The sequence below is a fragment of the Heloderma suspectum genome, chromosome 1, assembly GCF_057233095.1.
Source record: "Heloderma suspectum isolate Gila_16-S chromosome 1, 16-S_ref, whole genome shotgun sequence".
Lineage (NCBI taxonomy): Eukaryota > Metazoa > Chordata > Lepidosauria > Squamata > Helodermatidae > Heloderma > Heloderma suspectum.
The window spans coordinates 304,267,880-304,282,769 of NC_139458.1; the positions used below are offsets into that span (position 1 = coordinate 304,267,880).

The following is a 14,890-nucleotide window of genomic DNA, read 5'->3' on the forward strand; positions in this document are numbered from 1 at the left end:
TTCCCCTTATTTTCGCCGTCTTAGTCTATGTAAATATTTACGTAGATTAAGACAGCAAAAATAAGGAACGCAAATGGCGGCGGCCATAGCCGCCACCATTTGTGTACGTGGTTTTGTGTGTTTTTTTCCCGAGCCCTCCACGGCCGGAAATCCAGCTGCGGACAGTTCTGGCCTGGCTGGGCCTGGCCGGCTGCTCCACGGAGCTGCCGCGGAGCACAGCCGGCCGCGGAGGATTCCGGGGGGGAGGAACGGAGCACCTCCCCCCCGCCGAGGATTCCGGGGGGAGGGACGGAACGCCTCCCCCCCCTTCAACATAATCCGCGAAAGGTAAATGACTTTCGTACATCCCTAGCTCATTGGAAGGACAGATACTGAATCATAGAATCATAGAATAGTAGGGTTGGAAGGGGCCTACAAGGCCATCGAGTCCAACCCCCTGCTCCATGCAGGAATCCAAGTCAGAGCATCCCTGACAAATGGCTGTCCAGCCTCGTCTTGAAGGCCTCCAGTGTGGGAGAGCCCACCACCTCCCCAGGTAATTGGTTCCATTGTCGTATTGCTCTTACTGTCAGGAAGTTTTTCCTGATGTTCAGCCAGAATCTGGCTTCCTGTATTTGAAGCTGAAGCTCAAATATTTTGGCCACCTAATGCGAAGAGAAAAGTCACTGGAAAAGACCCTGATGCTGGGAAAGATGGAAGGCAAAAGGAGAAGGGGACAGCAGAGGATGAGATGCCTAGATAGCATCACCAACGCAATGGATATGAACTTGAGCACACTCCGGGAGACAACACAGGACAGGAAGGCCTGGCGTGCTATGGTCCGGCATGGGGTCACAAAGAGTTGGACATGACTTAACAACTGAACAACAACAGCAACACCTTGGGGCCCTATTTGGGCTGTAAGGTGACTCATAAATGTATAAATTTAAAAAATATCCCAGTAAGAGTGCAACCCTATGCATGTTTAGACAGAGAAATGCCCTACAACTCCCAGCATTCTCCAGCCAGTATGGATTGCTCCTATAACGTAGCGGGCTTTACTTCCAACCAAACATGAGTAGGCTTGGGGCCGGATGCTGAGCCCAAATGGGCCAGGATTCCCAAGGCTGAAATATGATTGCTTTCTATTTTTAATTTTTTAAAATATTATTGTAAGGAAGGTTTTGTCTCTCTCCCCCGCCACCCTCTGTTGTAAGCCACTTTGAACTCGTGCTGCTAGGGAAGCGGAATCTAAATACTTCAGAGAAGCAAACAGACGTGCAGTGAGTGTGCGAAGCAACGCGGGCAAGCGAGAAAATGAAGAGAGCGCGGGAAGAACTCGGCACGCGCGCGGCGGGCTTCCTCCGGAGCCCGCCCGCGGCAAGTCTCCATCGCCACCTCAGGACAACGAACCCCGCGGCGTCTCTCGCGTCGCTGTCAATCAACTCTGGAGGGCGGCGCCCGAGCGCTCCCCTGACGGGGAACAGCTCCGCCGCGACCCAACCTCGCGCCTGCGCAGTCTGCCTCCGCCTCTCCTTCAAGAGATGGCTCCTGGGCTGGGCTGAACCCGGAAGCGGCTGCGGCGTCTTCCGCGGCTTGTAGGTTGCGAGGGAGAGGAGTCGAGGCGGCTCTGGCGGCGGCTTAGGAGGATGCTGAACGCGCCTTCCCCGGCCTTCCCTGCCCCCGCATCCCAGCAGCGGGTGGCCCTGGCAGGACGCAGCAAGGTGCGGGGCTGGAAGGTGGCTTTGGGGGCGCCCTGCCCGCCCGCCCTGGTGGATGGCCACCAGGGAAGATAGCCTTTGCGGGGCGGGCTGACGGTGGTGTGGCGGGTTGCTTGCTTGCTCAGCAGAACCTGCAGAGGCCGAATTCAGATCAGCACCTCTCTTGTGGTCTAAGATTCCTATATCTTGAACCGGCTGCGTTTACAAGCGGAGATTCAGCAGCTGGAGCCCGTCCTGGCCTGGGGATGTATAAGATGGGAGGAGGGCTGCACCTGCTTAATTTCTGCCAGTCGTGCAGGAATCCTGTTCCGTGGGAGAACGGTGTCATCCCTTCAGGGTGCAATTCTATGTATGATTAGTCGGAAGAAAGTCCGACAACTCCCAGGCGTGCTGGGAGTTGTAGGGCTTCTTTCAGACTAAACATGTTTAGGACGGCACCGCACCGTCAGTGAATGAGGTGCTTAGGATGCAGAGCAGCTGTGCTGACCTTTGTGTGTAGTGTGTGCTTTGTAGATAACTGATAACAGGTGGATTTAGCTCTTTCTGAGGATCTAGGAGTGTTGCATAATCAGTGCTTAATTTCTAAAATAGGAGGAAGCTCCAGAGCTCAAGCCTGCTTTTGAAACCCACGCACTTTGGCAAATCCTAATCCCAGATGAGGAAAGTCCAGGTGTAGTCCTTCAGGGCTGTGGAAAGAAAATCTGCAGATGCTTGAAGGCACTCTATCTTTTCATATGTTTGGGACGGAGTCCTGGCTTTGAAATCCTTGGTGCAAGTTAAGGCCTGTGGGATGGGGCAAGATGAAAACCATATTTTGGAAATGGTGGAGAAGCATAGAGAGAGACTGTGAGGTGCTTGCATTTTCTTGTGTGTGGCTTAAAAATATTACAGGTACAGCAGTGACAAGTATAGGGAAAAGAGTTTCAAAATTTCAGTGTTTGTAGATATTTAAATTGATGAAATATTGACTGAACTGATTGCGGTGATTATGAAAGTTGTGTGTACTGTCTAGTTTGTGTTGGTTCACTCTGTCCCATGTTAATACTCATGTTGGGGGAGGAAGGGTGGGCATTCCATTATGTGAATGGCAGGAAGCTGAATGCTCAGAGTGGAATATGTCAGATATTTCAAAATTAATATTTGCATATGAAAATATATTATATGGAGTAGTCCAACCTCCTGTTATCCTTAAATTTAAGTTCATTTGACAAAAGCATCTAGCATATTAAAGCATTTCATTTCTAATATATGAGAATGTTTTCATAGTACATATCCAATGCTAATTGTCTTATTTATATCCTTATGTCTTTAAAATGCCAACATGTAAAATGACAAATTAATTGTGGGTGACTGAGCTAACACTCCCCTTCATGGATCACTGCGTTGTTGTAGCGAAGGGGCTTGCGTAACTCAGTGAAGCCATGAGCTACGCCGTGCAGGGCCACCCAAGACCGACAGGTCATGGCGGAGAGTTCTGACAAAATGTGGTCCACTGGAGAAGGAAATGGCAACCCACTCCAGTATTCTTGCCAAGAAAACCCCATGCAACGTATCACTAGGCTAAAAGATATGACACCAGAAGATGAGCCCCTCAGGTCGGAAGGTGTCCAATATACTACAGGGGAAGAGCAGAGGGAATTTCCAAGTAGCACCAGAAAGAGTGAAGCGGCTGGGCCAAAGCCGACAGGACACTCAGCTGTGGATGTGTGTGGTGGTGAAAAGAAAATCCGATGCTGTAAAGAACAGTATTGTTAAGGAACCTGGAATGTAAGATCAATGAACCAAGGTAAGCTGGAGGTGGTCAAACATGAGATGGCAAGATTGAACATTGACATCTTGGGAATCAGCGAACTAAAATGGACAGGCATGGGCGAATTTAATTCAGGTGACCATCATATCGACTACTGTGGGCAAGAATCCCTTAGAAGAAATGGAGTAGCACTCATAGGCAATAAAAGGGTGGGAAAAGCAGTACTGGGTACAATCTCAAAAATGATAGAATGATCTCAGTACGAATCCAAGGCAAACCATTCAACATCACAGTAATTCAAGGCTATGCCCCAACCACTGAGGCCACAGAAGCTGAGGTTGATCGGTTCTATGAAGACCTACAACACCTTCTAGAACTAACACCAAAAAAAGATGTCCTCTTCATCATAGGGGATAGGAATGCTAAAGTAGGAAGTCAAGAAATCACTGGGATAACAGGCAAGCATGGCCTTGGTGTACAAAATGAAGCAGGACAAAAGCTAATAGAGTTTTGCCAAGAGAACACGCTGATCATAGCAAACACTCTCTTCCAACAGCACAAGAGGCGACTCTACACATGGACATCACCAGATGGTCAATATCGAAATCAAATTGATTATGTCCTTTGCAGCCAAAGATGGAGAAGCTCTATACAGTCAGTAAAAACAAGACCTGGAGCTGACTGTGGCTCAGATCATGAGCTTCTGATAGCAAAATTTCAGCTTAAATTGAAGAACGTAGGGAAAACCACTAAACCATTCAGGTATTACCTCAATCATATCCCTTATGAATATACAGTGGAGGTGACGAATAGATTTAAGGGATTAGACCTGATAGACAGAGTGCCTGAGGAACTATGGACGGAGGTCCATAACATTGTTCAGGAGGCAGCAACGAAATCCCTCCCAAAGAAAAAGAAATGCAAGAAAGCAAAGTGGCTGTCTGATGAGGCTTTACAAGTAGCTGAGAAAAGGGGAGTGAAAAGCAAGGGAGAAAGGGGAATATATATCCAACTGAATGCAGAGTTCCAGAGAACAGCAAGGAGAGACAAGAAGGCCTTCTTAAATGAACAATGCAAAGAAATCGAGGAAAACAATAGAATGGGAAAGACTAGAGATCTCTTCAAGAAAATTGGAGGTCTCAAGGGAACGTTTTGTGCAAAGACGGGCACGATAAAGGACAAAGAAGGCAGGGACCTAACAGAAGCAGATGAAATTAAGAAGAGGTGGAAAGAATACACAGAAGAACTATACAGGAAAGATCTGAATGTCCCTGATAGCCATGATAGTGCAGTCACTGAACTTGAGCCGGACATCCTAGAGAGTGAAGTCAAGTGGGCCTTAGGAAGCATTAGTAACAACAAAGCTAGCGGAGATGACAGTATTCCAGCTGAGATATTTAAAATCCTAAAAGATGATGCTGTTAAAGTGCTGCATTCAATATGCCAACAAATTTGGAACACTCAACAGTGGCCACAAGACTGGAAAAGGTCAGTTTACATTCCAATTCCAAAGAAGGGCAATGCCAAAGAGTGTTCAAACTACCATACAATTGTGCTCATTTCACATGCCAGCAAGGTGATGCTCAAAATCCTACAAGCTAGGCTTCAGCGGTATGTGAACCGAGAACTACCAGAAGTACAAGCTGGGTTTCGAAGAGGCAGAGGAACTAGAGAGCAAATCGCCAACTTTCACTGAATCACGGAGAAAGCAAGAGAATTCCAGAAAAACATCTCTTTCTGCTTCATTGACTATGCTAAAGCCTTTGATTGTGTGGATCACAACAAACTGTGGCAAATTCTGAAAGAGATGGGAGTACCAGACCACCTTACCTGTCTCCTGAGAAACCTGTACGAGGGTCAAGAAGCAACAGTAAGAACCGGACATGGAACAACCGATTGGTTCAAAATTGGGAAAGGAGTACAACAAGGCTGTATATTGTCGCCCTGCTTATTTAACTTATATGCAGAGTACATCATGAGAAACACCGGGTTGGTTGAATCACAGGTCGGAATTAAGATTGCCGGGAGAATTGTCAACATCCTCAGATACGCAGACGATACCACCCTAATGGCAGAAAGCGAAGAGGATCTCAAGAGCCTCTTGTTGAGGGTGAAAGTGGAGAGTGCAAAAGCTGGTTTGAAGCTCGACATTAAAAAAACGAAGATCATGGCATCTGGCCCTATCACTTCCTGGCATATAGAAGGGGAAGAAATGGAAGCAGTGACAGATTTTATTTTCTTGGGCTCCAAGATCACCGCAGATGGTGACTGTAGCCATGAAATTAAAAGACGCTTGCTCCTTGGGAGGAAAGCTATGGCCAACCTAGACAGCATAGTCAGAAGCAGAGACATCCCCTTGCCGACAAAGGTTTGTATAATCAAAGCTATGTTTTTCCCAGTAGTAACGTATGGCTGTGAGAGCTGGACTATAAGGAAGGCTGAGTGCCGAAGAATGGATGCTTTCGAACTGTGGTGCTGGAGAAGACTCTTACGAGTGCCCTGGACTGCAAGGAGGTCAAATCAGCCTATCCTAAAGGAAATCAACCCTGAGTACTCATTGGAAGGACAGATAGTGAAGCTGAAGCTCAAATATTTTGGCCACCTAATGCGAAGCGAAAAGTCACTGGAAAAGACCCTGATGCTGGGAAAGACTGAAGGCAAAAGGAGAAGGGGATGAGATAGCTAGATAGCATCACTGATGCAATGAATATGAACTTGAGCACACTCCAGGAGAGAGTGGAGGACAGGAAGGCCTGGCGTGCTATGGTCCATGGGGTCACGAAGAGTCGGACACGACTTCATGACTGAACAACAACAACAGAGCAAACACTGGGTTGCCTCCACTGTTATTCTAACATAAGTCCCATTTGTTTCAAGTAGGACTGAGATTGAGTACAATGCAACTATTCATCTGTGGTGGAATTTTGTGTTAAGCTGGTGGAATAAACAAGATTTGGGGAAAAGAAAGATTTATAAAGATTCCTCCAAATATTTTTGTGCAGCTTGATTAGGGGTCTGTGTATGGCTAGGATGATCTGGCTGGAATTACTTGAGCCGCCTTCTAATTAGTAGATACTCTGACATAAAAAAAGGTATCTTGCATACTAAATTTCCTTGCCATTGTCTATGTTGCCTTCTAAAACTTAATTTTGTGCTGTTGCTCATAGCTTTGCTAACATGAAGCTATTTGTGCTGGTGACCAGGAAACTGAGAGCTAAATTTGTTGCTCTGAATGTTCCATCTGTTTTTGTTATGGCATACAGCTAAACAATAATATTATTACTACTGCTAATTTGAGGTAAAATAAACTAAGGGTTTTGGCTGTTTAACACACAGAATGGTAAGATTTCAATCTACTTTACTTGTGTAATTAGTTAATGTACTCCTTTCCCTCTCCCCACTTTTTCTAGGTACCTTTGAAACCAGGGCGAAGTCTTATGGACTGGATTCGGTTAACTAAAAGTGGAAAAGATTTAACTGGACTAAAAGGAAGATTAATAGAGGTGACGGAAGAAGAGCTTGCGAAGCATAATAAGAAGGGTGACTGCTGGATATGTATAAGAGGTTTGTTGTTCTATTGACTGTTAAGTGATTTTTTAAAAAATCAGCTGAATTTTAATAACTGATTTGGGATATTGAGGACGCAATCCTATGGGGATAGGCGACTGCCTCCGAACTCGGAGGCGGCTGCCTATCCAGTGCAGGGCAGGAGAAGCACTGAGGGGATCATTCCCTCTGCGCTTCTCCTGCCCTGCATTTGCAGCTAGACAGCTGATTTCAGCTGTCTAGCTGCGAGAAGATGGAGCGGGTGAGGAGGCTGCCGGTACGACACAGGATGTGTCATACAGGCATTTCTGGTGTCCTCCCCCCAGAATGCCCCATTTTGGCCACTCTGTGCTCCTCTTCCGAGCGCGGAGAGTGGGGTTGTTCTGTGTTGTCTGGAAGGCAGCGCGGAAGTGGGGGAAGGTCGGTTCTGAGTTTGGTTCTGGGAAAACCACATATCTTATGGCCATCTAGCTTCTGACTAGGGGCCATAGGATTGCTCCCTAAGGCTCTTGAAATATATGTGAGACTCTACCTACCACTAGCTAAATGTAATAACTTTTGTGAGGTTACTTGTGCTTTTGCTAGTTTTTAGCTCAGTCATTTGGTATTTTTCTGTGTAAGTAGATAGCAGATTAGTTTAGGATTTTTAAAATTTTCCCAATCAGTTATTTTAAAAACTGGTATTGATACTATTATAATTGAGAAAATATATGAAAGCTGGGTTACTAATGAATATAAAGTTTTCTTTCTGATCTTTCTTTCAAGTACAAGATCACTAATTTAAGAAATATAACCTTGTTCACTGTTTTTTAAATATTGGATCTTTCAAATCAACTAAATAGAAAGGAAGGGCTTAATGTTGCACATTTGGCTTACTTTAGAGTTTAGGAAAGGAGATCAGTTAATAGCAAAACATTTGGTGTTTAGATAGTAATAAGTGAACATCTGTGACTATATTGTCAACTGTAGCACTGAGCACGTTTTTTATCTCTCACCCTCCAAAGAGGTGGAGGGAGATTTGTAGAATTTCCAGTGAGGCCTCAGAGTGGGGTGGTACCTTTATTTTTCTCCATCCAGAGCTTTGGAGACTTCTGGCACCATCGTATGCATGTCTACTCAGAAGTAAACCCCATTTAATAGGGCTTACTCCCACTTAAGTCAATATATGATTCAGCCTTAATGCTCTTCGCGGGAAGTGGCAAAATGATGCACAATCAGTAAAGAATAGGCTGATGCCCATTGCTTCGTCCTATGGTATTCTGTTTGCATGCTAGATCTGAGCTCATTACTAATGGCCTTCTTGCTTCGTATAAAAACTCATGAGGTCAGCAATCAAATTGATTTATTTTATCCACTTTGGGTAGAAATAGTTTTATCAGGTTTAGTCTGAGTCGATGTTTCTGATTTGCTTGAAATGAGAGTCAAACAGAGCCAGGACCAAACGTGAGACAGAACTTGCCTTTTCTGTAACTAGAAGAAACCCATGATTTGATTCCCTGGATTCTTCCTTTTCATGCAGGGTTATGTCCTGACCAACACCCTGATAGGTGAGCTAAGTGCTAAATGCTCAGGTTGACTCAGCCTAGAGACAGAGTACGCGCCCACTTTGCAGCCAGTGTTTGAAACAATGAAAGAGAGACCAATAATTAGAAAGTGATTTTAATTATAGTATGTTCTAAGTTGTGCATTCATTGGCTCCAAATATGTATAGAGGGTTTAACTAAAAGAAAGATTGCAACGGGTTCCCTGGATCCCTGTTCTGTTATGCTCAGGATCAATAAATACTGTTTTACCCCCACATAGGGGGATATACAACTCTAAAGCAGCAGATAGCCTGCATGCAGGTGCACTTCATTCACAGTTAATAAAGCAATAATTATTTGTAGTTGTTAAAGAACCTTCTTCTATTGCTTCCACTTCTAGTTCTGCCAAAATGCAATATTTGTCATTTTTCCTGTTATGTGACACTTCCTTCCTTTCTCTGCATGGCCCTTGTGTAAGAATTCTGGGTTACAGAGCATTTGCAGGGTTTGTGTAACAACATAAAACAGCCTTCCCCAACCTGTCAAACTCTAGCTGTGTTGGATTGCAACTCCCTTAATTATGGGGGTTATAGTCCAGTTGTAGACAGTGGGATTTGTAGTCCAGCACAACTGGAGGGTGCCAAGCTGGGGAAGGCTCACATAAGACTTGCCTTGCTGGAGCAAACCAAGGTCCAGCATTCTGTTTCTAGCAGAGGCAGGGTAGATGCCTCTGAAAGTATTTGGAACTGTAGTGCATCAGTACATTGTGGTTCTGTTTAGCTGTCATAGTGAATTGCTGTTGATAGACCTATACTTCATGAACATGGGTAATCTCCTTTTAGGTGTCCCCCCACCCCACCCAAGACTTGTTTCCATATACATACATTGGCAGAAAACAGGAGTGCAAATCTGATTTCTTTCTGTACTCCTGCTTGACTAATTAAGGGTGCAGTCCTATGCATGTTTACACAGAAAAAAGTCCTACAACTCCACACGCTGTACTCCCCATGCTGACTGGGCAATGCTGGGAATTGTAGGACTTTTTTCTATCTAAACATGCGTAGGATTGCACTCTTGAGTCTAGTAAATATCTTTGTTCTGCTTTCATTACTGGACTTGATGGCTTGTTGACACTGGCTAGCTTAAATCATATTCTAGCTGTAGCTTTAATGCCATGGAAAGCATGAAACATCTAACTAAAGCTCACTGTGCCTCCTATCACAATACAGATAAAGCATAATAATAGCTGTAACAGCTTATGCTTCTTGCATAAAGGAAGGGCAGATCGGCTTGCGGTAGTTCTGAGTTGGTGCATGAACAAGGAATCTAATATACTGAAAGAAACACGGAGTCACATGGTTATAGAAAATAAGCCATTAATTATATATACATATAGTCGCATAAACTGACCAATAAAATGTCAGTTTATGCAATGGGGATTCCCAAGTTTTCCCCTACTAATCATTAGAAGATTATGTAGGAAGCAAGTTTATATGAGCTTCTGTATATTGACATACTGTCATCATATTCTGCACATATGGGTCACATAATTTTAAATAGAAGGGATTATATTTTGCTTGTTCTCATCTATCTGTTTGTCTTAATATGGTGCTCCTTGTATGCAGAGAAGTGAAGTACAGCAACATGACCTGCTTCTCGATGTTGAGGATGATTATATAAATTCATGTTATACCCTTCGGAGATAAAAATGAGCAGAAAAGTGAACAAAGCTGCTCACAGAGACAATGTGTTACACTCTGAATTTGTCGCACCTTCATGTGCAGTGCTCAGGACTCTACGCTAGATGGCATTCTTAGTGCATGTAGGAAGAAAAACCTTCCAAATGCAGCAAAGTCCTATTGCATCTCTGCTGGGCTAAGAGGCAGACGTATCTGGACAAATGGTTGATACTTGCTGGGCATGAAAGCACTGATGTAGTTAGAGATGCCGAAGAAATTCGAGACAGACTAAAGTGAACTCTGATTTCTAAGAATCCGACCTGCGGAATCCGACATGGAGCGACTCCCTCAAGCCACGCGGAGTCTGTGGACTTTCAGATTTTTTTTAACTTTCCCGAAATTTACGCATATTTATTTGTAGGAAAATACGCACATTTCTGCTGAGGAAAAGTTGAATGGAATGGGGGACAATACGCTAAATGTCATGTACTAAAGTAAATTGTTACAAAACTTCTTATGTAATTATTTGCATATTTTTCTGCATGACGAAAAAAATATTCTCATCCGTCTGTGAGCAGATGACAGAACGAAAGGTGTCTGACCATCCGTGAAAAACAGATGGAGTGGATTTTACACAGTCTGTACATCCCTAGATGTAGTACACTACTGTATCTTATGCTACTGCTTAATAGCTAGTCCTATACAAAAATACACACTCTGGACTGTCTTGTTCAACCTGGTCCTTGAATTTGTTTTTCTTTTAAGTTAAGGGGGTTGAACTTCAGGCGAGATCCCAGATGGCCAGACCCCCTTCCCCTGGTCCCACCTCCATTCCCGAACTGCAAATTATTTGGCTTCCTGGCTTTTGTAGATTATGTTACCAGTCTAAAAGGTTGAAATGCCTCCCCTAAAGTTTAGTTACTGGGAATGAGAGCAATATTAAAACATACTGATATTTTGTCCCCTTTTGCCTTTGACCCTGCCCACCACTGGGTTGTGCCACGGAGAGCTTCTCCAGTATTGATTTTGCCTTTTTGTGTGGAACATAGCCAATTTCATTGTATTTATGATGCAAATAAAATACCCATTCATGTATATTTAACAACCTTTTCTTTACAGTGAAGTCTGTTTTAACTTGGAGAACCAATTTGTTTTTTATTTTGTAGGTCTTGTATATAATGTCACACCATACATGGAATATCACCCTGGTGGTGAAGATGAGTTAATGAAAGCGGCAGGAGCTGATGGCACAGATCTGTTTGATCAGGTACAATAATGCAGGTGGCACCCAATTCATCAAAATATAATCCAACAACAGTACAGCGTGATGTTCTATTGCGTAAAGAAGAAACTGCTATTCTATCTTATATGCGTTGTAATGGATAACAAGACCAACCTTAATTATACCATGAGTTCAAAAAAGCTATTTTAGCACTCTAAAAGGAAATTGAAAGCTAATATAGATCACAGTTAATTGGTTTCTATCCTGTACTTGTGTATTGGGGAAATGGGTACAAATTTATGTCCTGTGCTTAAATATTGAGGTAATGGGTACAAATTCAGCAAAGTACACGTCTAAATAGCAGAATCAGAAGTTTAAGTATGCTAGTCCACGTAGTAGTTGCATTGTTCCTATTTTGAATGTTCAGGTATATTTTAAACAGCCACATGTTTTTAAAGCCATATTCTTGTTTCTCTCCTTTCGGTTTTCAGTATTTGGATGGTGGGGAAGTTCAGCATAGAAAATAAGTTCCCTTTTAAAAGATATTACAATAATGATTCGTTTGTTAGTTGAGTTGGTGCATCCTAGAAATAGGCTACATGTATTGGGTTTAGAAGGAAAAGCAATATTTAACACAGTGAGACTTTTGAAGACAGATACTCAAAATCTGGTGGCTTGGGGCCTGTTGGGTCTGTTTGTTCATTCAGCAGCTCTGTCTAACACAGTTGCTTAGTTCGATGCTTTTGCTACACTTTTATAGTTGCTTAGAAGCAGGCTTTATCATCAGTCCTTTAATCCGTTAAAAGTAGTACTGCTTTGCAGGTTCATCGCTGGGTCAATTATGAATCAATGCTGAAAGAGTGTATGGTTGGAAGAATGGCACTCAGACCTCTTGCTACTGCTCTGAAAGGTATATACACCATATCTATCATTCTAAAAAACCTGATAATGCCTTGTTATTGGAAGCTGTATGATTTGGAACGGGTTCTCTGGAGCCACTATGAACAGATTTAAGTGTGCCTGACATTCTACAAGAGCAGTATCTTGAAACGTACTATATACACAACTAGTGTGTTCTGTGTGTGTATAGCAAATCAGACAATACTTCTCTGACCACTGAACACATTCTGTGGCAAAGCCAGGCTTGCCCTGTGTAGTGTAATGTCACAGGCTGCTATAACCAATCCTGACTTCTTGTGATACCTGGGTTTGCAAACATGTTTGTTTATACTTTATATTTTTAGGTGCAAATGCAAGTTGTTTTGTGGAGGCATCTTAGTGTTCTTCAATTCAGTGAATTGTATCCTTGAATCCTAATGCTAGTCTCAAAAAGCATGTCCAGTACGGGGACACTGACATATTACGGCCTGGCCAGAATGCTGTCTACAGCTTGCTCTCTGCTTACCCCTTGGTGAAATTCAGTGGCAGCTGTTTCCAAACACTGTTGTATAGAAACAAAATTGCTTAAATGCCGTTTGAAACTGGCTGCAAAATCTGGGATCCCTTCTAAGATAGTGGCAACTACGCCTGAATATAGCGAGCAATTGAGAATGATTCTGGCTGTAAGCTCAGTGAAATTCTCAACAATCCCTTTGGTGCAGCATATGTTTATGGCAAGGGTAGGCAGAAAGTAGATCTCCAGACTTCTTGGACTACAACTCCCAGCATTCCTAACCTTTGGCCATATTGGCAAGGAGTTCTGGGAGTCAAGTCCAAAACAGCTGGAGATCTACCTTCTGCCTTCCATCAGAAAGCAGCTTATCTCCATCACTTTCCCACATGGAGGGGGCAGAGGAATTTGCTAATAAAGCTTTAAAAAGTGCAGTAATTTCTACAGAAGCAGGCCAAAACCTTAAGGCTGGGGAGATCTTTGGGCTAAGGCTAGTTTTCAGAATTACAAATGCAGATATAACTGTACTTTGGGGTGGGGTGGGGAGGAAGGGCAGAATAATCAACAAGTTTTTGTGCAAGTGAAGCTGGCAAACATATTTCTCTGAGGTCCCAGCCTCAGATCTAATCACTGAAAATACTAGACTTGTGCTTCACCCCTCCTTCCAGTGAGATCTGATTGCTAGATTTCAACTTACCTGCACCAAAGGTGATATCAGTAAAAGTTAGAGGATTTTGAATTTAAATGCAATGAACAACATATTCAAATCTCCCAAGATCTTTCTGAATTTAAGATGATTTAAAAATTTAATGGTAAATGATACATCTCAAAATGCCTGTTATAAAACGGCAGAAACAACTTGAATAAAATCCCAGTTAATGATCCTTGCCCATCACCAGGCTAGGCTTTTCAAGAAAATAAATTTTCTTGTTTGCCAATGGAAACTGTCAAGAGTGGGGAGGATGGTGGATCTATTTAAGGAAGAAGTTCTGCAACATGACTATAATTGAAAAAAAAGTTGTATGAATTCCTGCTATGGTGGCAATTAATTTCTACACTAAACAGACAGTGCATGGATTTTATGTACATGCCCTGGGAAGCTATGGCCAGTTGCTTCCCAGGGCATATGTTGTTGTTCAGTGGTTAAGTCGTGTCCGACTCTTCGTGACCCCATGGACCACAGCACGCCAGGCCTCCCTGTCCTCCGCCCTCTCCCGGAGTGTGCTCAAGTTCACATTCATTGCATTGGTGATGCTATCTAGCCGTCTTGTCCTCTGCCATCCCCTTCTCCTTTTGCCTTCAATCTTTCCCAGCGTCCCAGGGCATATACACAGAGACAAAAAATCTGCATGATTGTTACACACAGCAGTTTGTGAACATTGCGTGTTCATTCCTGCATCCATAAATTTTGCAGCATGTGTGGTGGTTCCAACTCTTCCCACCCCCATCAGTGTTGCATCATGAAATACTGACTGAACTTCAAAACATGTTTGCGGTGTGGTATGTGTGAGCATGTCAGGTTCCCCACTTCATATCTGCATGGACATGTGCATGCAAGGTCTTCTGTGCACCAAAACCGGAATTTCTGGATGATCTCTTGGTTGGCATCATGTAGTTGAACTGTATATTAGTGTGTGTGGGTATTCCCTTGCTGCTTTTTCCACCGGTTGTCTCTAACTGATACAGAGCTTAACTTCAAACTAACTGTAAACTGCAAGAAACCATGACATATTGGCAAATTTATTTGCTTTGAAAGCCTGCCTTAAAACTGCTTTTCAAGACAAAAGCCCTGTTTTTTATGCATGTGTGTATGAAGCAGCCATTTACTGTGCATTATTTGAGCACTACAAAGTAGGGTTGCTGCTTAGTTAGGAACATTTTATGCAATCGTATTCAAGTGATGACTTAGAGTGGTCGAATGATGTTGTGATGTAAAACGGTAAATCTTGGTGCTCAGAACACAGTATACAGTAGTGATCAGCAGAGACAGGTATATGAAATAAAGTTTATCTCTTAACTACCACCTCATCTGAACAGAAAGCCTTAGATTAGTGCAAGAGAACTGAGAATCTGCCATATG

The 14,890-nt window shown here is 43.3% G+C and overlaps 1 protein-coding gene across 2 annotated transcripts in view; it reads left to right on the forward strand.

Moving 5' to 3' along the window:
* The first annotated feature begins 1,570 nt into the window (after window positions 1-1,570).
* Window positions 1,571-14,890, forward strand: part of CYB5R4 (cytochrome b5 reductase 4) — a 51,844-nt gene continuing 38,524 nt past the window's right edge. For both annotated transcript variants that reach the window (XM_084827028.1, XM_084827029.1), the window contains exons 1-4: window positions 1,571-1,703; window positions 6,861-7,014; window positions 11,365-11,465; window positions 12,243-12,330. In XM_084827028.1, the coding sequence (XP_084683154.1) occupies window positions 1,629-1,703; window positions 6,861-7,014; window positions 11,365-11,465; window positions 12,243-12,330 (418 nt within the window). In that variant the 5' untranslated portion in view covers window positions 1,571-1,628. The remainder of the gene's footprint in view (window positions 1,704-6,860; window positions 7,015-11,364; window positions 11,466-12,242; window positions 12,331-14,890) is intronic.